Source organism: Lycorma delicatula, chromosome 9 (genome assembly GCF_047948215.1).
Source record: "Lycorma delicatula isolate Av1 chromosome 9, ASM4794821v1, whole genome shotgun sequence".
Classification (NCBI taxonomy): domain Eukaryota; kingdom Metazoa; phylum Arthropoda; class Insecta; order Hemiptera; family Fulgoridae; genus Lycorma; species Lycorma delicatula.
Window position 1 is genome coordinate 50,510,457 of NC_134463.1, and position 24,161 is coordinate 50,534,617.

Genomic DNA, 24,161 nt, shown 5'->3' on the forward strand with positions numbered 1-24,161 from the left:
TATATATATATATATACTGTACATTTCAATTTGTTTAACATGTTTCTAAGATACTTTTCAGTTATTTACATCTAAATGAATGAAATGAAACAAATACTATGAATAAAAAACAAAAGAAAATTTAAAAAACCTCTTACCTTTAAAAAAAAATGAATTATTTAAGAATGACAATGAAATGAATATAACTAATATTCATTACAAACAAAATATATTAAGATAGTTATAACTAAAATATATTTGCTGGAGTGAATAAATAATAAATGTGATCATTAAGAGAAACAGATGTGGTCAGAATTAGTTAAATTTTATTAGAAATTTTACAAATAAAACATGAGACCAACCAGTCAAAATTTTAAGTCTGAAAAGGTTTTAAGAGATTTAATTATTTACAGAGGATAATACACTCATTTATGTTAACTATGTTTTTTTTTTGTTTCTTTTGTATTCATTTCCCATAGAAAATTCAATAAAATAAAACATTTGCAAAAATACAAAATTTTTATCATTTCACTGACATGATAATTTTATTATTTTATTTTATAATTCATCATTTTTTTTCAAATCAGCATTCCTTGAGCCCCAGACATGATAAATTAATAATCAATTGTGTTTAACTACTTAATACTAACTGAAGTTATGAGTAAAAACATTTTTGAGGTAAATTTACCAATTATTAATTACTACTGTATGCTTTCAATGCAGAAAATTGGCCAGTATCTGATAACTGTTACCTGAAATTCCTCTCTAGTTATGCCTGGGGTTTACATAGCAAATGATAATAAATTATGTTTTTTCTTTGAAAGAGATTAATCATATCTAACCTGTTGGCCAATTTCACTTTATACAACTACGTAAACTTTATAATAGTAGATAGTAGTATTAGAAAACAATATAGATACAAATACAAAACAATAGTGTTCAGTTCACTCTATTTGATAATAGGCACTCAGCTTCTAATCCTTACTCTTAGCATATGTTTTAACTTTTAATCAGTTTACACCACAACACAAAGCTGAATTCTGTAATACTTTACATTTATTTGTACAACATTAATTTGGTAATCTTTATTTTTCAAAATTTTAGGTTTGTTATCTACCCAGAAGTTTAGGTCTTCATGAGTTATACTTAACAAAGTATGGTTTTCATATACCCGGATCTCCATTTCCAGTAAATGTTGAAGAATCAAGCGGTATAGCGTTGGCACGATATAGTTATAAACAATGGTTTTCAGAAGAAGAAAAAGAACGAAAAAAGAAAGAAGAAGAAGAGAAAAAGAAAATGCAAGTTGTGAGTAGAATTATTGATTTTGTATCTGAGAAAATGTATTTAACAGATGATGGTAAATTAATTAGAATTGAAGAAAATGTTAGACCGAGCTCACCATCACCAATATTTAATCGACGTGGACGATCTGGAAGAAGCGTAAGTCCTCGACCAAGGCAAAAAAAATCTAATCAAATACGTTCAAAAAGTTTAACTAATCAAAAATTAATTCAGGCTGCAGAATGTATACAAACACAATACAATGATGAAAAAAAAAAATCATATCAAAACGTAGAAACTCAAGTAAATGAGAATTTACAGTTATTAGTATTTCAAGAAAGATGTCAAAAAATAGTTAATACTTGTGATTTCTTATTAAATCATACATCAAAACAAAAATGTTTAGAAATAGTAAAGACTGCTGAAAATATTTTAGGTATTCCTTGTGAAAAATTCACCATAGATTCAACAAATAAAATAATAAGCAATAAACCTGTAGGCCTAAATAGACAATTGCATAATGATATTATAGTTCAAACTGAATGTACTGTAACACAAGATGAGGAAGAAGATGATGATCAAAACGGAGAGGAAAATCAAAACAAATTAAATTTACTGTCATCAAAAGCTATTAAATGTAAAACACCAGAAATAAATATAACACAAGTAGATTCAGAAGATGATTTACATACTAATGAAGATATAAATTTCATATCTTATGCAAATAGTGAAATTAATAAAACTTTTAATTTAAATAAACAAGAAACATCATATTCATCACCATTATTGCAAAGAATTACAAATGAAAAAATTCATCAAAAAAATGCTACATCAAAGTTTTGCCTTTTTCATGACATATATGCAAATAAAAATGAATTTAATGATAATAGTTTTAATTTGGAAACAAATGTTATTACTGATCATAATGATGAAAAATCACTGACATTAACTTCAATGTGCATTAAAAATGAAGAATTCAATGACAGTTCATCACAGCATAATGCTGAATATGCAAGAAAGTCATTTAAGATTGAAGGAAATTCTAAATTATCAAATTCAAGTTTTGCAATTATGCATTCAAATTCAACAGATACAGAAACAATAACTAATACAAAAATAAAAGAAATAAAAAATAATCATATCATTAATAAAATTAAACTAGAAATACCAAATGATAATCAAAACAATGGAAATGATAATTATCCAGAAAAACAACTGGATATTGAAATACAAAATATAACAAATAAAATTATATCTAACAAAGAAACAGATGATAAAGAAGAAATTACTTATAAACAAGTTAGAGAACTGAATAAACAATATTCTTTGCAAAGTAGAAGATCTCCATTACGAAAAGGTGCAATATGCAAATTAATTGAAAAATTTGAAAATCCTACAAAGAATTATATTGTAAGTACTACTGATCAGTTGAGGCAAACAAAACAAGAAAAAATTCAAGACTCAGCAAACAATAAAGATGAAATTACAATTGATAAAAATAACACATTTAGACCAATAACTGAAAAAGATAATGCAGAAGAAAACAAACATGTAGCAACTACAATTAAAAATTATGAAAATACTCTTCTTTCAAGAGATTTAACAAATTATAATGAATGTAGGAGAGAAGGTAGTGAAAATCAAATAGACAATAAATTAGATAATCAGAATGATATACTGAAGAAAGATATCCTAATGTATGAAGCATCAGTGGAAAAATCTACACAAAATGAAATATCAAATACAACTTCAGAAGAAGCAGAAGAAACCATCATTTCAAACAAAACACTTCAAAGTAATAAAGAAAATGATAAAAAATGTAAAACATCAGAATCAAGTATATTAACACTTATTCAGGATGAGTTAATGTCTGAAGATAAAATAAAAATGGAAAAATTTTCTGAGCACAAAAAAATTGATGAAGAATTACCCAAAACTGAAGAGAATGTAAAATCAAATGCAAAAGAGATTGTGGCTGATGACACAATATCCAAAAAAAATAAGGAATTATCTGACAATAATCAAGCAAATATTTCAGAGTTCAATAACATTTTAACAGACGTGAAACAACCACAGCCAACAGAAGAATCATCAGATCCGTTTTTAAAAATAATAAATTCTCAACAATTGAACAATAAAGATGAATTAGAAAAGGAAAATAAAGTATCAGCACTAAAAGTATTTTCAGTAGAAATGAACACCATAAAACAGGAAGTTGAACAGGAACAACCAGCTGAAGAAAACTATCACAAATCATGGGAAACACAAGAAAAAACTGAAAAATTGGTAGTTACAATAAAATCAGATATAGAAATAAAATTACAAGAACAAAATAAAACAGAAAATAGAGTAAATTTGATACAAAAAATAAGTAAATCTACAAATAATAAAGAAACAATATTTACAGAACCAGAAGAATTACAAGAGAAATTAATTAAGAGAATAGACTTAACAGAATATAAAGATAAAAATTATGAACACAAATCACAGAATAGTGAAATGAAAAATCGAAGTTCACCATCAGTTATAGACGCAAGTATTATTAACAATGAAATAAAATTAGATGAAATTAAGTCAGATAAGGGAGAGCAAGCCAACTCAAAAGAGTTATCAATAGATAAAGTAATTAAAGCCAATGAGATATCTCTTCCAATAATAAAAGAAACAGAAATATCACATGAATCAGTCAGTACCACAGACAGCTCCTCTACCTCACAATTTAAAAAGAATGATCAACTTTTACCTGAATCAAATTTCTCACAACATTTACTTGATAAACAAACTAATGGAACAGTAGACATACTAGAGTCAGCATTATTAAAAATTGATGAATTAGGCACTGAGATTCTACAAACATTTTCTATTCAGAAAGAAGCTAAAATAAAAGTAGAAAAAATTATACAAGATCAAACAAAAGAACCAAAAGAAGAAATAATAAATCAAGAAAAGTTATTGGAACATTTTCAAGAAGAATGTTACATAAATGCTCCACGTGAAGTAGAGTCATGTTCAAAGATGTTACAGCAACCCCATACACAGACAGAGTTAGTGCAAACAGAGTTTCAAATAGAAGAATCACACAAACCTGAAGCATGCATGGAACAATCAGAATTAAAGTTACAGAAAGAAGAAATTGAACATTTTCATATGCGAACAGAAAAGAATATTAATGTTAGTAAAACGACTGCTGAATCAATAAACCAAGAGATTAAAAATGTGGAGCCACAAACCAAACAAGATGAAATAAAAGAACAAAAAATTTTACAAGGAAATGAGAAAATAAAAATTTATGAGACAATAAAGCCTAAAGAATCCCAAAATTTAAATGAACAAAAGGATGACATTAAACCTATAGACTCTCATTCTTTAATGATAGAAGCTGAAACAGATAAATATGAACAAACACAAGAGCGTGAGTTACAAGTAAATTTATCTGAAGTTAAAAAATCAAATCAAGAGGATGAAAGCCAATTAAATAATGCAGAGCAATCTTCTCTTTTTGAAACAAAAACCAAAAGATTGACTACAATTGAATGCATACAAGATGAATTACATTCAACATTGAAGGAAGTGTCAGATGACGAACAAGCAAATCAAAATTTGGACTCGGGTATTATCAAGGCTAAAGAAAATGTGCCTGATAAGTTGTGTAAAATAAAACAGGAGATTGATGATCAAGAAATGGATTCAGTTTTGTTACAAACAATGACAAAGGCACATTACAAAAACAAAACAGAAGAAAAAATAATGTTTGAGTGCAGTAATGTTAAAGATAATACAGAAAAAACAAAATTAAAAGAATCTGAACTGAAAGTACCAGAATTGAATTTAACAGTAAATGTAACAGTTATAAGTGATACAAAAAAAGATATATTAAACCTAGAAGAAACAAAAAAAGATTATAAACAAAATAAAATGTATGGATCAAAATTGATAGATATAAAAGTTGCTCAAGAAGATGTACATACTAAAAAACACAAAGAAGAAAGTTTAAATACATATGAAATAATTCAAGAACAATCATACATAATAAATAAAATAAATTCAGAAATATCAGAGCTACCTAAAGGAGACATACAAAACCAACAAGAAGTAACAGAAACAAATATGGAATCAGAATTTTTAGATGTAAATACAATAAAAATTGAGGACTTACATGCAGAAGTACCTGGGCTAGAAAGATTAGACACACAATCAATAAAAATGGATATGGTAAAGTTTAATAACCAAATAATAGAAGAAAATTTAAAGAACACAGTTGAGTTAGATTTACAACAAGAAGAGCATTCAAAAATGTCAACAATATGTCAAGCGTCTGATTCAGAAATAATAAATAAATATAAAGATAAAACCAAAACATTGCAGGATCAAGAATTACTAACAAAATTGCTATCAACACAAGATTCATGCTTAGAACATTCAGAAACAGTTAACATCAGTTCGGTTAATCAAGAAATTTCTAAAGAGATAGAAAAAATAACATTACAGTCTACAAAAACTGAATTCATAGATCAATATAAAAAAATTAATGTGGATATTAAACAAATTCAGGAGATAAATATAAATGCTATAAGTACAGAATACAATAAGGAGAATAAAGAACTAATAGAGATTAGTCCACAATCAAATCAGGAAGAACTGTTAGGCAATTTCGAAGAAAAAGCTTTAATAGAAGAGTGTAAAGATGTAAATAAAAAATTAATTCAGCCTTCTTTTAAAATAGAAATTACTGATCAGAGAACTCAAGGACATAAGTCAACAGAGATTAGTGAAACAAATGATAAAACAGAAGAGTTAAAAAAAAAAGAAGAAATCATCGATTTTAAAAGTGTAACTGATAGTTTAAATGAGAAAACAGTAGATTATAATTTGCTAAATTCTGTAGTAGAAAATAAGCAAGGAGAAAGTGAAGATTTAAGACTTTTAACCAAAAAGGAAGATAAACTGAGAGCAAATGAAAACAAGATTATGAATCTTGGTCTAACTCAAACTTATGAATCGGAGCACTTTAAAGATTTTGATGAAAAGATTGAAAATCCTGAAGAACAAACAATGGAATCTACTTCAATTACATTGCATTTCACAGAAATTAATATTTCTACTAATATTACAGAAGAATTGACAGGTGAAGAAATACAAACTAATGAAGTTACTAAAAGTCAAGAATATGAAATAATTCAGCCAATATCAACCACAGAATGTCCTGCAGAGAAATCCGAACCAGAAACAGAAATTAAGTCATTAATAAACACCACTAAAGAGTTTAGCATAACAGAGACCATAAATGAAGAAAGTATTTTGAAGAGTACATCAAACAACATAGATAAGAATGAAATGGAATTTGATGTGAAAACACAGTGTAATATAGATCTCACTGAAATAATCCAAGTTAAGGAAATGAATTCTATGATAAATAAACAAGAAGAATTTGTCTGTAAGTTAAAAAGCACAGAAAATAGTTTAATAAAGGAAGATGAAACTTTACAAAAAGAAGAAATATTATTAATTTCCATATCAGAAAGCAATGTAAAAGAAGAGAAAGAAATGGAAATAAAATTACTTGAGAACAAAGAAAGTATGCTGAGTTCTACTTCAAAACCAGAAACTGAGAGTTTACAGTTAGAAATGGCAGAATTCATTTCAGTAGCATCTACTGAAGAGCAAAAAGAAAAATTATACCAAAAGGAAACTTATCCGTCAGAGAATAAAGAGGAAGAATCAGCTACTGAACCAAAAACTTTATTAGAGAATGAAAAAGAAATAAATATAACAGAGACTGCTGTTAATAAACATACTGACAAACTAGATAAGCTACAGACATCTAAAACACATGTTAAACAAAAAACTTCTGATAGAGATGTTTTACAAGCAAAATCAATAGAACCACTACCAGCAGACTTTATTGCAAAACTTGATGAAAAAACACATAATAAAGATGTAAGTTTAATTGAAGAAAATGAACAAAAAATTACTTTGATAGATAATAGAGATCATATTACAGTTATACAAAATGATAAAGAAAAATATTTAATTATTAGCCAAGAAGAAATAGAAAGCAATAAAGAAACAGACAAGGAAAATAGCTTGTTAATACTATCGGAACACATAGAAGAGAACAAAATAACAAGAAAATATAAAAAGACTCTCAATGAGGACAACAGACATAATATTAATGAGCATGACCTGAAACCTGATGCAACAGAAGATAAAAAATGTAATTCATTGACAACTGAAAGCTTCAAAGATCAAGTAGTAGAAAATTCCTCTCAACCAGAACACTTTATTGAGGATGAAAAAGAAACAATGAAAATGGAAATAATCAATCTAGCAAACAAGTTAGAACAATTAAATCTTCTTAAATTAGAACCTGAAAACAACATATCAAAAGAAAAAATTGATCAAAGTGATAATGAAATTACTGAAAATATACCTGAGTATAAAGAAGTAATAGAAAAAGTTGTTGCTATACCTCTTAGCAATAAATTAGATGTAAATGAAATAAATAAAAAATTTGATCCATTTAAGAAGATAAAACATGTAGGAGATAAAGAAGAGTCTATCACAATGATGAATTATATCACACAACAAGGAAAAGAGCCCCAAATATTAGAAACTACTAAAACAAATTATGAAAAACTCGATAAAATTGTTTTAACTAATGAAATAATTGATCATACATCAACAATTGAAAACACTATTGAAGATCACAAAGAAAGAGTTCCTACAGAACAGGAACCTATTATAGATAATTTAGAGGAATTAACAACTCAGGAAGATTTAACGAATAAGATGGAAATGCATACAGCAATGACTGGCAATTTAGAAAAGTGCACTGGTATAGCAGAACAAACCTATTCAGAACCTAATAAAGGAATTAATAGTGATAGGATACTGGCAGATTTACAAGAAGCAAAAGAAGCTCTTTCTACAGTTAAACTTACAAATGAAAATATGAGGGAAGAAATGCTACTGGAAGAAGCAAGTACCACTAAAATGCAAAAGGAATTGAATATGATCGATGATGATGATGAAAGAAATATTTCAGCAGTAGCAGCAAAGATTGAAGATATAGAGAATGTAGAGCCAGTTTTAATGGTAAGTTGTTCGAATGAGCGTACTAATCATGTGGAACTTAAAGAAAATAGTCCTGCTCCTGCTATAGATAAAAAGGATGTATTATGCACTGTTGAAGAACAAATCAGAAAACATTCTGCAATAGATGAATCAGAACAATTAAGTGAAAGTAATATGGAGAATGAAATAGTTAAATGGACAATTGAAAATAAAGAAATGGTTCAGCCAGTAGAAGATAGTATATCTGTATTTAAACAACAGGATTCAATTAATAATTTAGACTTAAATAATGAAAATATATCAAATACAGTAATGAAAGAATTGTCTGAGAAAAATGTGGAAATGTGCTTATCAACAGAAGTTAATCTAAAGCAAGTTTCTTGTTTTGATGATGCAGAAAGTACCAAAGAATCTTCTGTAAGAGAAAATGAAGTTATTTCATTATCAGATTGCGATATAGAAAAAATGAAAGAAGTAGTGCTAATAGGAAAAACTAATTCAGTAAAAGATCTTGATGAATCAGGCACAGTTGAAAGAGAAAATATGCAGGAAAATTTGTCAAAAAAATATAAAGAGTTAAATAAACAACTAAAACTGACCAATTCAAAAACAGAATGTACTGACATGGTTAAAGAAATACCTCATCACAGATCCATTCTTCATGATATGTTTGAAGAAACTGAAAACTGTAGTCCCGTTTGTGAAACAGTACTCCCTCGTGATGAAGGACATGAAATCCCTCATGATGAAGGACAAGAAATATCAATAACAAATTATATTATTACCAAAAATGAAGAGGTAAGAAATGAGTCAAAAGATTCCACTAAACCAGCAGGTACACTAGAAAAGGAAAATAATGAAGGTTTGTACACCACATTGAAAGTAACCTTAAGAACCTCAGAAAAACATGAGGAAGAAATAGATATTTTAGAAACTATTTTAAGTATAAATGCAGAAAAAGAACTGTCAATAGTTGATAAAGAAAATCAAGAAAGTATATTAGAAAAACAAACCAAAGATTTCCAGGTAAAAGAACTGAAGTCTGTTTCTGAAACAGAAAACCATGAAGAAGAGAATACATCAACAGAAGAAAGATATTTTACAACCACAGCTGAAAATGCTGTGATGCAAAACAAAGATCATTTCATTGAACAATGTGAAGACAATGATTTGTATGTAAACATACAAGAAACTTCTACATTAGCCGAAAATGAAGTGGATGAGCATAATCAAACTATAATTAAAACAGAAGAATTAAAATCTATTGATGAAATTAACATACAAATTCAAACTAAAGAAAAAGCAGAAGATATTAAAATTAGCTTAGCTACACTAGAAAAAGAGACAAACAGAACAGAACAAGAATTAACAGAGTCAATATTTATAAAAGAATGTCCTGAAAAAGACAATGCTGAAATAAAATCAAACATATGGATTGAGAAAAAAGAACCCTGTATTACTTACTTGGAAGATAAGGAGGATAATTCAATAACAGAAAATGAAGATTCAACTAACAGAGATTTTCAGAGTTCTTCCATAGCAAAAATCCATGAAGGAAATGAAAGACAAATTGATAATGCAGAGATTACTTCAACAGAAATATGCATGTCAAAAGAAATAAGTTTATTAGTAATAAAGAATAAAGAATATACTTCAGAAACACAAACTGAAAAAGAAGAAAGACTGGCAAATAAGATAGGAATTTCAGGGAAAACAGATGTTAAGACAGTCTTGTTAGATACAAAAGCGAAACAAGAGAAACAAGACGAAATTTGTGGTAATGCACTGATGAAAGATTTTATAGAATGTCAAACAGAAGCAGAAGGGGATGTTACAGTATTTATTGAGACAGCTGAATATTCTTCTAAAAACAAAACAAAATCAGTATTTACTCGAGAAAGTATTGTGGAAACTAACAGTATGACACTAGATGAAAAACAAGAACTTAATAACCCTGAAGCTGTAAACAAAGGCTGCACTCTAGAATGTAAAACAGTTGGAGATGATGAAACAACAATATCTGTCAAAACAATTGGATGCAAATATTCATCTGAACAAGAGTCAGTATCTACTTTGGAAAGCACTGCAGTAAGTGGCATAGTGATAGAGATTAGTGACAGAATAGATAAACTAAAAGAAATTTGTGATAATGAGATTACAATACCAATAAAAATGAATGACTCATCAGAAAGAGCAATAGAATTGATAACTACTTCAGAATGCACCAGAGAAAGTGATAATAAAAAACATGATGATACTGGAGCAGATAAACAACATGAGAATTGTGAAGCCAACATTGTTAAAAAAGAAAATTTTCAAGAAGTTAAGACAGATGTAGAAGAAATAACCGCAGTAATTGTTAAAACAACTGAATATAAATACTCATCTGAACAATCATCAGAATCTACTCCAGAATTCACTGAAGTAATTGACATTGAGATAGATACTGGTAACAGAGTAGATAAACAAGATGAGATTTCAATATCTATCAAAACAGGTGAATGCAAAGAATCATCAGAAAAAGCAACAGAATTGATATCTATTCCAGAATGTACCAGAGAAAGAGATAATAAACATGATGGTATCAAAGTAGATAAACAACTAGAAATATCTGAAGCCATAATTAAGAATAAAGAACATGTTCCACAATCAACTACTGATGCAGAAGAAAGAACTACAATATTTACTCAAAAAACTGAAAGCAAAGATTCATCTGAAAATGAGCCAGTAGATAATTTAGAAAACATTGAAGAAAGGGATATTATGAGAGATTCAAGTAACAAAGTAAATAAACATAAGGAAATTTGTGATATTGAAATTGCAGTACCTTACAAAATAGATGAAAACAAAGATTCACCTGAAAGCACAATGGAATCTTTATCTATTATAGAATGCACCAGAGAAAGTCTTACAATAGATGCTGGTACTGAAACAGATAAACAAAAAGAAAGCTTTGATACTGAAATTGTTAATGTGAAACATACATTTGATATTAATACAGATGTAGGAGAAACTGCTCCAGTACTTCCTGTGGCATCTGAATGCAAAGATTTATCAGGAAAAGCTATAGAATTAGTATCTACTCAAGAATGTTTTGGAGAAAGTAATATAATAGATGCTGGTATTATAGTATACAAACAAGAAGAAATCAATAATGAAGAATTTTCAAATAATGAAGATTTTCTAAAATATACAACTGATGTAAAAGAAACAACTACAATACAGATTGAAAGAAGTGAATGTAAAGTTTTATTTGGAACAGAATCAATACCTACTCCAAAAAGCAATGTGGAATGGAAAGATTCATCTGAAAATGCAACAGAGTCTTTATCTACTCCAGAATCCAACAGTAAAAATGATACACCAGATTTTGGTACCAGAGGTGATAAAACAGAAATCTGTGTGCCTCAAATTGCAAATAAAGAACATACAGAAGAATTTAATACAGATGTAAAAGAAGAAACTACAATACCTGTTTCAACAACTGAATGGGAAGATTTAGCTGAAAAAGCAGTTGAGTCAGAAAGCACAATTACAAGTTATATGACAGATTCTGGCACTGGAGCAGATAAACACAATGAAATTTCTATATCTGAAATTGTAAGTAAAGAACACATTCTTAAGTTTAAGGCAGATGTAGAAGAAAGAACTTCAATGCAAGTTGAAACAACTAATTGGAAAAATTTATCCAATAAAACCATAGAATTGGGATTTACACCAGAATGCATTACAATTAGTGAAGTAATAGATGAAACTATTAAAGGAGAAAAACAAGAAGAAATATGTGAAGCTGAAATAGCAAATAAACAACACATATCAGAATTCAAAACAGGTGTAGAAAAAGAAATATTGGAAGTTGTTGAACCAACTGAAACTACAGATTTGTTGGTAAAATTTACACAGTCAATAGAAACTGCTTTTACAACAGATTACAAACAAGAACATAAATTAGATTCGGATTATGTAGAAGCTAGTTCTAAAATTAGAATAGAAGAAATTCCTTTTGGTGTACCAGAAAGTACAAAGGATGATATGCAAGAAGATTTAGAAATAAATTCTGTAACCAAATGTAACCATGAAATTTCTAAAGAAGAAAATCTAATTAAAAATGTTACAAAAACCGGTATTTCTGTAACGGAAGATAAACAGAATGATTCAGAGAAAAGCACCAAAGATTTAATTGAGGATATAAACCAAATTCCTTCCATAACAGAATGTAAGGGAACCATTTATAAAGAAACAAACCTAATGGATTTAAGTCAACAAATGGATACTTTTAAAATAAAATGTATAGACGACACAACACTACAAGCAACTGAAGATCTGCCAATAAAAATCACTTCCATATCACAATTAAATGAAAAGAATACAGAACACAAACAATCTTCTGAATTACAAAAAAATACTGGTATTCAAAACAACATGAGTAATCAAATTATAATGGAAAATATAGATCAGACCCTAAAAAGAGAAACTGATGAGTCACAGTCTGTATTATCGCCTGGTGTAGTAGGTATCAATGAAGAACACAATGATGGACCACAATCTACAAACACAAGACCACTATCAAAACCAGTAGAACATTCCACCATTCAAATCAATGACTGTAATTCAATTGAAAAGACTGAAAAATTCAAAGAAAATATTGCTGAAGATACATGCATAACAGATTACACTAATAAACATGAAAAAGAAATAGATGGTAAAGAAATTACTGTATGCATGATTGAAAATAAACACTTAGAAATTGAAGACAGAAAAAATACTACTACTATAACAACAGAAATAAAACCGATTGAATCAGGATTATTAAAAGATAAAAATTTGCTTTCCAATGAAACAGATAATGAATACTCAGATGATAAATTAAAACCTCTAGGAGGTGTTGATATGCAGTGTGATACTGACACACAATTGATTAAACAGGAAGCTGAAATAATGCAGCAAGAGTATCCAAGTGAAATACTTGCACAGACTGTTGAAATTAAAACTGAAAGATTTAATATTGAAAATTTAAGTTTACCACAATCAAAATCTGAAGAAAACAAAAAAGTAGAGCTTAGTGAAATGCAAAATGAAATAGTAAATTTGTGTGAAATATCAAAACTTGAAAAAGATGCCTTAGAAGAAAATAAAATTAAAGACTTAAAAGAAAATGATTCTTTGAAAAAATTAACTGAAAATCTTGAAGTAAAAGAAACTAAAGAATATTTAATTATGAATTCTACAGAATTACTTTCAGAAAAAGTAGAGATTAGAGAAACAAACTCAACAAGAATTACTAGTGAAGAATTTGATAACAAAGTAATAAAAAATATAGAACTTAATAAAACAACTGAAGATCTTTTTAAACCACATGCTGAAACATTGGTGACTGAAGAATCAATCTTAAACTTAACAGAGACTACAACAGCCCAATCCATAAATACAACTGAATCAGATCAAAAAATAGAAACAGAAACAACGGAACCAATAATAGCACATAATGCAGCAGAATTGGTTAAAAACCCATGTACATCCATTTATATAATGACAGAAAGTAAAGAGGAATCACAAAAAAAAGGACACAACAAAATGGTATATACTGAAGAGATAAGCACAAACAAAATGGACAGTAAAATAATTAATAATATAAATAAATCAGAAAACTCAAACAATCAAGCCTTTGAACAAAATACACTTACTGATATGGAACATGAAAAAGAAAGATCATATTTAAATGAAATGGAATATTCTTCTAAAAATTACTTACAACATACGGATGACGTAAAAGAAATAAAAAGTAGTTCTAATGAAGCAGTTAATGGATATTATACTGAAGGCATAAAACTTAAAGAAGCTAACACAAATTTAAATGTTCTTGAACAACCAGGTACAGATGTAATAAATGAGAAAGGTGTGAATAAGCTAGAAACAAATATTAATATTGACAAAATAGAAACTACAAAACCTGTCACAGAAAAGGAAGATTTGAAAGAACAAACAATATTCACTACACAAATTATCAATGAAACACATTCTGATAATTTATATCTTGACACAAATGAACAAATTGAACCTACAGAAATTCTTACTAAACCTCAAAAAATTGTTGAAGTAATAGAAGGCGCAGAAATAGAAAACACAACAAATAAATCAGGATTAAATAGTGAATTATTAGGATATACCAGATCTACAATAATGGTGCGTGAAACAGATGAAGAAGAAGCAACAGTCTTCATAGAAAACAAGAGTGAAAAATCTATTTTTATAGATAAACATGATGAAAAATTTCAAACAAAATGTGACACTAAATTAGATCAATTAGCAGAATTAACTGAAGGAACAAAAACAAAACAAATATTAAGTACACAAACAGACAAATTATATACTGAAGAGGTAAGGGTTAAGGATGAAATAATAAAAATGAATGTTGAGGCAAATAATGAAGAAATGAAAAATAGAGAAACACTTGCAATGGCACAAGAAATGGAAAAATTGCAAAGTGAAAAATCTGTAACAAAAAAATTTAAAGAAAATGAAGTAATTTATAATGAATTAATTGTATCAACTAATTTAAAAACTGAAATTGATAAAGAAAGCAATAAAGTAGAGGAACTACTATTGTCTAATGAAAAAGCTGGGCAAGAATTATTCAAGAGGAATGATCATCAGGAATTGCATACAGCAGAGAATGAATTACGAAAATGTACTTTTAAATCAGAACAACTACCTGAAACAAATTTAGCAATTCCAACTATTTCTCAAGAACTACATGAAAAATTACCTTCTGATACAGAATCCAGTAAAATTAATAATATACCAGAACAAGATGGATTTGAAATAAGAGAAATTAATGATGAAACACAAACACTAATAGAAGAAAAAACTGTCCAGAAATCTAAATCTATAGAATTTGATGGATTTATAAATGAGGACTTAACTGATGAAATTATACAGTACAGTTTAGAAACTGATACTCTGATTTTAAATGAAACACAAAACTCAAACAAGGAACAGATATTAACAACTATTAAAAAACAATTAACTGAAAATACAGAAGGCCCTAGAATTGTAAACTACATAGAAAATTCAGAAGAAAAATTATCAAAAGAATATGTGACAGAAAATAGCAACATAGAAATAGAAAAACTGGATAATTTTCCAAAAATAAGTATGGAAGATGTGAATGAAACTTCTGTTTCAGTTTTTGAAAAAATACAAGTAATTGATAAAAGTTCAGAAGTATCTGATGAAGTTACAGATACAGAAGAAATAAATTGTAAAAAATCAATTATTGAAATTGAAAACAAAGAGGAGAAAAAGGAAATGTGTCTGAAAAATAAATCTACAGACGTACTCACACAGGATAAAGATAAAGCTATGAATACAATGAGTGTTATGGAGTCTACACAATCATTTATTTATGAGCATACTGCGGAAGATACTAAGCAGCTAAATGTAGGAATGGAAGTTAAAAATGAACTAATATCTATAAAAGATTATAAGGAACTAAATGAAGAAAAGGCAGTTGAACAATCTGAAAGTCTAAATGCAGAAACAGATAAAAGTCTTCTTTCTTCAGTTACAGATATAAGTAAATTAAGTGAAACTGTGTTAAAGATTGAGGATGACAATACAGAACAAAAAGAATATCACAATACTTTGACAGAAAGAAAGCTCTTAAAAACAGATCAAAATAACTTAGAAAAATCAGCAACAGATCATCTTCAGACAGATATATTTAAAACTGAAATCAGTTTCGAAAGATCTACAGAACTACATAACCAAGATTATTTGATAATAGATGACACAAAACTTCATGAATTATCGATAGACACAGAAACAGAATTAGACGAGATTGAAAGTCATGAAAGAAGCATGATAGAAAAGGGTAATTTGAAAGAAGACGTTTTGAATAAAGTAACAGATAAAGTTTCAAGCCCAACAGAAAATCAACAATTTAAGAAACAGGAAATAAATATTAATAATGTTAACAATATCCCAGAAGTAATCACCAATGCAAAGGAAATAAAAGATAACACAAATAAATTAATAGAAAGTTCAGTAACAGAGACTGAAACAAGAATTGAAAATGGCATAAATATTTCAACAATGACAACCAAAATTAAAAACCCAAGACCTATAAAAAAACTGATAAATTTTTTTGAATTGAAACCAGAGGAACAGAAGAGTACTTTTAATTCTGAAACTACACCATTACCACCACAAAATAAAAATAATGATAAAATAAATAACATAACAACTAAAAGGAAATATTTTGAAAATTATACAGAAGTAAGTAATGAAACTTCACAAAGTAGAAATAATGTAGAAGAGATAGAAACAATTAATAAAATCAACGCTAATAATAAAAAAATAGAAAACAAAGCCAAGGAAAAAAATATTTCTTTACTAGAGGAAGAAGTAGAAAATGATATAGGAGAAGATGTATTTCATCTTTGTAAATATGACTCAAATATGAATGATAGTTTAATTACAAACAGCTATACTAATATATCGTGTGAATTTACACAATCAAATGTCTCAGATGAATCTTTTGGTTCAAATGAACACCTTCTACTATGTATTGAAAACGTTAAAGAGAATGATCAAGAAGAAATATCATATAATGATAATGATAAAGAAGAAATTTTAACACAAATTAATAAAAATCAGCTTGAAAAAATAATGTTTGTAGAAGATGAAATTAGTAATAATAAGTCAATTGCAGATAATATACAAACTGATAAAACTGAAGCTCAACACAAAAGTAACAATCAAATAGAAATATTACATCAATTGGAATATAATGATTCAAAATTAAATGATATTACATTTAATGAAAATGAACATGAAGTATTTATAAAAAGTTATGAATTAAAAGAAATAGTTGATTTTGAATCAGACATAAAATGTATATCAGAAGATAAAACAGAAATTAAAAGTATACATGCATCTAAAGATGAGAAAGATGAAATATCAAAAAGTAATATTAATTTAAGTGAAAATATAATTAAATCTGAAACAGAAAATTTTAAAGAAATACAAATTTTGGATGCAATTTTATCTGAAAATGAATGCTATGAAAAATCAGAACAGTTGGAAGATTTAAATGAAAATACAATAAAAATGGAAATTTACACCCAGCCATTTAGAGAGAATAAAACTAATGTCATAAAAATTGATAATATTTCAACTGATGACTTATCTCAGCCTAATTTATTAGAAATAGATTTCAACAATGAATATACTGACCATAATAAATTAATTACTAATCAAAATGAAGAAATTAATATATTACTGTTAGACACAAATTCTAGTTCAGTATGTACAGACAAAACACATTTTTCTGCAAATATAAATAATGAAAATCTTTTTAATGATATTGTAAACGAGGGTTATTTAATGATGATAAAAAGTGATTTTAATGATAAAAATTCTGAAGAAGAATCATTCGAAGACAAAATATCAATATCTAATAATGTATCAGAAATCGAATTATCATCAGACGATAAAAATAATATAATTAATGAAACTGATACTGATAAATCAAATAATGATGATGAAAATGAAATACTGTTTGGTATGGATGAAAATAGTAAAGAACTAATAACTAATGAAATAACAAGCAAAATAACTGATGAAAATATAGAAATATCTGAAATTTCAAATCAATTAATAATAAATAAAAATTTTAATTATAATCTGTCAAGTGAAATAGTAGCTGAGAAGCAAATAGATGAAATTTCAAATGATATTTCAAATTATTTAGACAATGTACAAAATTTTATACAATCTTCAGAAATGAATAATGATGAAAATAAAGAAATTATTAATAAAGGTAATGAAGAACTTGATAGTGATAATAGTTCATTTAATATACAAGAAAAACTTCATGAGGCATTATTTTCTGGTGATTTTGAAAAATATGATATAAAAACTGATGAATCAGAAGGAAATGAAGAGAGTTATAAAGAAATTGCAGATAACATTTTAGATAACAAAGAACATGGCGATTATGATAATAGTTTGATAATTCAACAAGAAAAATATCAAGATTTTGAAAAATATGATGTAAAAACTGATGAATCAGAAGGTAATGAAGAAAGTTATAAAGAAATTGCAGATAACATATTAGATAACAAAGTACATGGCAATAGTGATAATAGTTTGATTGTTAAACAAGAAAAATATCAAGAGGAATTATTTCCTAATGATTTTGAAAAATATGATACAATACCTGATGAATCAGATGGTAGTAACAAAGAAAATTATAAAGAAACTGCAGATAATGCATTACATTACATAGAACATGGTGAATCATCAGAAGATAATGACAAAGGATATAAAGAAATTGTAGACAATGTGTCAGTTACTGAAAATTATCAGAATGACTTAATAGCAACAGATGAAATCCATGATGAATTGGAAGTCTTTAAGAGAATAACTGCAGATAGAAAACGAAATGACTCATTATTAGTACAACTTTCAACTGATAGTGATATATATTTATATAACAACAACATAAGAAATTCAGAATTAGATGAAAGTTTTGGCGTAATACCAGATTGCTTATGTGAATCTCTTTTATCAAATAATGAAATGATTGAGAATGTAGAAGAACCAAAAGGAGATTCATTCGAAGATAATTTTTCACAATTACTTTCTGAAGGAGGTGAATCAACTGTTGATGTAAATGTGGGATTCGAAGATAATTTTATAGATAAATTTACAATGATGAATAATAAAGATATAAATGATATCGATTTAGATGATACATCAAATAAATTTCATTTATGGTCATCAAATATTGAATTTGGTCCACCGTCAAATGAAAATATATTAACTAATGAGATAACAAGTGAAATGGATTTTGATTCAATAATATCAGCGCCGAGTTTAAATGATGCTTTAGAAAAATTAGAAAAACGGATACAAGATAAAATAAAAAAAAAAGAGTCAATTAACAAAAACACCAATGTTTTTAATGAAGAAGGAACTAAAATACAAACTGATTATTATGTAAATTCAAAAATGAATGAAAATGAATTATCACAACCAGATATACAAACAGCCAAACAAGATAAAGACACAATGCAAGAAAGTAATAAAGAAGATAAACTAAACAAAGATGAAATCAACTCACAAACTAATATACCACAAATAGAAATGGTAAATGCTGATAATGTTAATGCGCAAATAAAATATGAAAATGAACAATATCCATCAATATCATACTCTAGTTGTTCTCGAGGGTCATCAAGAATGGAAATGATAGAAGAAGAAAATGAAGATGAATTATTTACACTGTTCCATAACATTAATTCATTAAATTATGATGAAATAAAGTTAAACCATTTTGATAATTTAGCAGGTTTAGACAAAAATAAAAATATTAGTGAATCAGAAATAGAAGATGATAATAGAACCATATTAAATGAACAAAAATTTTCTGAAATATCTTTTGTAATTACTGATACAAATACAACTGATTATTTAACAAATACAAGTACTTCTGACTGTGCAATAGAAATACCTGAAGAAGCAAAGTGTGATAAGGAAGAAGAAAATACTATTATCAAGATAACTTATGAAGAAAATTACCTGGATGATGATGGTTCAATTAAACAAGAAAATGAAGTAACAAAAAATATTAAAGATAAAGAAAATATTTCTTCTAAAAATAACTATTCAAATGATGAAAATTCTGGTGCAGACACAAAAGACAGTTCATTTTTGGTAATTACTTCATCTGATTTTGATAACTTCAAAGATGAAATTAATTCTGAAAAACAAAATAAAATAATATTAGATACAAATAAACAAGAATTAGAAAAAGATGAAATTTTTAAAAATTCATGTGAAAAAGAAATGAAAACTGACCAACAAGAAGTGGAAAGTGAAACAGATAAAACAAAAACGAAAAATAGTTTAGTATATAATAAAAAATTATACTGGGATAAGAAACTCGAATTAATTTCAAAATCAACTAATAATGAAGCTGAGAAAAGACTACAACAAAAAACATTACAAAAACATAAAGCAGTTGATATCAATAATGATACTACACAAAATACTATCTCTAAAATTAAACAAATTGAACAGAGTAATGGTGAAGTTCAAATAAAAAATGATGAATCTATTACACAACAAACAATAAAGGCAAACAATAAAAATGACACACAACTGAAGGAAGTAAACAAAAGTGAAACAGACAAAAGTGATGGAAAAACAGACAAATCAATAACAGAAAATGATGAAACTAATCAGACAAAGAAAACAGTTGATAAATGGAAAGATTATTGGGATAATCTATTGATAGAGAAAGAAGGACAACAAATTCAACAACCGATAAAAAAGAAAACCTTAGAAAAACAAGCATCAATAAAAGTTTGTGGGATAGTCGAAAATAACAGAAATCTATTTGAAGTTCCTAAAAAGTATAATGATTATAGATGTACAAATAATGATAATCTGAACTACACCATTGTACATAATAATATAAACATTGAAACAGAACAAACTGAAGATGGAAGTTTTAATGAAACATTATCAGCAAACAACACAATCAGTGATAATAAACTAAAAAATTATGATACAACATGTATTTCTGGAAATGAAAATGATAAAAAATTATCACAAAATTTTGAAAATAATAATAATAAACAACCAAATAAAACTGACAAAAATTCTTTAGTACTTTTAAAAAAAGAAAGAAAAGTTTCCAAATGTATCCAGATGTTTGAATTAAAAGCAAATAGTTTAATTTCTAATGATAGTAATTTAAAACAAAATTCTGAAAACACTCAGTTAAAATGCAATATATTATATAATAAAAACAATGAATGTCAATCTAATAAAAACACCTCATTAACAACACCAACAACAATAAAAGTTGATTATTTTGATGATACAGAAACAGATAATGAATGCTTGAATAAAAACACAAAAAGAATTGAATCAATTGAATCGTCAGATGGAGAATTTTATAATCCATTAACAATGACTCCTTGTGGAAGAATCAGATCATTTAGTACTGGTAAAATAGAAGAAATACCTGATAGTATACCATCAAATAACGAAGATTTCTCACCTGAAACTAATGAGAATAATAAACAAAAAGAAGTGGTGGATAAATCATCAAACAATAAATTAAATAACTTAAAAGAACCGACAACAATGATACGGGCAAAATCAGAAGGTAATTTGGTCAGTGATGAACAAGTAGGCATTCATCAGCGTTTTGAAAGAGCTAAAAATTTTTTTAAAGAATTAGAACAATCATCTTCATGTACTAACATTGATAAAATATCTACAATGAAAATATCATCATCATTGCCTGGATCTTCCTATAGTAAAAAACAAATATCAGTTGATTCTGATTCATGTGGTGAGTACTGTAAACCAAAACGAAAAGAAAGCAAATACAGAAGACGAGGACGTAGAAGAAAAGATTCAATGAAAGTAAGATCAGCACCAACATCAGATTCTGAAATTAAAATAAAATGTTATGAAAAAGAATTTGGTGGAAGCGAAAGAAGAAAAAGTAAAAAAGTATCAGAAAGATTTCACATTAAAGATTTATTTCGCGATATATCAAGTTCAACAGATGGTATATTTAGAGGTATACCAAATAGAAAAGCTGTCTTAGCATCATTAAAATCAGTGGAAGATTTAAGATCTGCAACTCTTGATGAAGAAGAAGAAAAGGAAAAAGAATCTAATAGAAGCCAAAGTTTATCAAATATTCCATCTGGTTATCAAGAAGAATATCCTTATTTACCAACAACACCACCAAACAGATTTAGACCACGATCACAATTTGAAGGATCATTAATAACAAGAAAGATGTTACTACAACTCGACATATAATAAATAAATTTTTATACATAATTGGAGAATATAAAACTTTCAAAAAAACAAAAAAAAAAGTAATTTTAAGTAATTACTGAAGAAACAGATCTTCTTAATAATGGCAAGAAATATACTTATTTGTTGAAAGCTTTTTATTAGACCAACATATAATAAATAACATCTTTCAATTATTTAAACTAATAAGATAATTTGGTTCGATATACCATATATAGAAACCATCATCAGCAAAACATCACAAAAGGAAAAGTGGAAAGAAGGAGAAGATGAGAAAAAAGGAACTATGTTCCTTAAATAGGAAGTGAAGAAGCTTTAAAGAAATGAAGCAAAATGCTCAGGACTGAAGAAAAATAGAGGGTATTCAGTTAATTCTATCTAAAGGCAGATTAACAAAAGAAAAATATTAAAATGAATACACTCAGTTCATCCTTCATATTTATACAACCACTGTTATTCAACATTTTCTTTATGTAAAATTGTCATTCATACACAAATATAAGCCATATTCTTCTATGGAACAAGAGAAGTTTCATGCAAAACAAAGAGAAATTAATAAAATTTTTAAAGACGACTAAAACTATACAGTATGTCATAAATATTTATGACGTAAATGCTAAATAGTATGCTAAATATATTTAGCATACTTAACTTCATCACTGTAAATTTGAAATGATAATTACTGGAACATTTTGATATTTTTTCAAAATTAAGTATTTGATTTGATTGGTGTGAATTTTTTCGTTGTTTATTATATTTTTCAAAAGCAAATTTAAATTAAATCTAAGGAATATTTTTTTCAAATAATTGCTGTATTCAAATAAATTACATTTAACCATTTATTGTTTTTGGATGATAATAACTTCTTCATTTATTTGTTCATACAATAAAAAGTTTCAGACAATACAACTACAATTGTTTAATAATATTTAGTAATAAAACTATATTATCTTACTGTCAGGATTCTTATAAAAAATTTTAGTAGATACATACATAATTTAAAAAACAATACATTTGTAATCGATGGATGAAGCCCATTACTTGATGAAAATCCACCATATCAAAAGAAAACGTAACATTATGTATTTGTTTATTTTATTTTGTTATACATTTGTATTTTTTGCAATCTTCTTTCAAGAAAATCATCTATACTTATTCATAAAATTCTGTGTGCTGCAAATCTGTTAATATAAAAGTATTTCTAATTTTTTTTTTTTAATTATTCAAATTTTAATTTGTTCATTCAAATATATTAATCACATTAAAATTTGAATAAAAATGTTTTTATTGTAAAATTAAATTTAAAGTATATTTAAATAAGAAAATTTTCTTTCATAAGAATTATCTAAATCCATTCATGTGTTCAGTTCAAGCAAAACTTTAACAAAAGAAATCTTTTTTTGACAATTCGTCTTATATTAAAATTTATAGAAAGAAAGAAAGTAAACTTGAAGGGCAGTAGTGGTATATATTACTTATAACTGAACCAGCTTACTTAGTGTGAATTAATAGATTGAACATTTATGTATTCAATACTTTAGATTTTGCAATATGTAATTAAGTGTATAATACACGCAAAACAAAGTACTCCTAATATTTTTTCTAAAATAATTGTATAACTGGATAGAACAAATATATTTATGTTACAGAAGTTATCGTATAACTTCTATAATAATTGTTTATCTAATTTACTGTAATTAATTTATAAAAGCGTATACTATGTATTTAGAATAATTAAAAAATAAAAATAAATAATTTAATTCTTGTTGGTCATTTTTTAAACTATCTATAATCATCATCATCTTTTCTTGGCCAACCTTGGCTGGTTTTTGATCAAATAAAACATTTTATTTTAGTAAAGAAGATAAGAAAGATAAAATTAATCTGATAAGCCAAATTATACATCAAAATTCTCTCATCTATAAAAAAAAAGAAATCAATCATTATTCTACTTTTTTTGTTGTTAACTTCAT

At 26.8% G+C, this 24,161-nt stretch overlaps 1 protein-coding gene across 1 annotated transcript in view; it reads left to right on the forward strand.

Annotated features, from left to right (window-relative positions):
* The window catches only part of LOC142330596 (uncharacterized), a 148,381-nt gene extending 124,460 nt beyond the window's left edge, over window positions 1-23,921 (forward strand). Inside the window, exon 6 of the mRNA XM_075375990.1 lies at window positions 1,084-23,921. Coding sequence (XP_075232105.1) covers window positions 1,084-22,191 — 21,108 coding nt within the window. The 3' untranslated portion in view covers window positions 22,192-23,921. The remainder of the gene's footprint in view (window positions 1-1,083) is intronic.
* The last annotated feature ends 240 nt before the right edge of the window (window positions 23,922-24,161 follow it).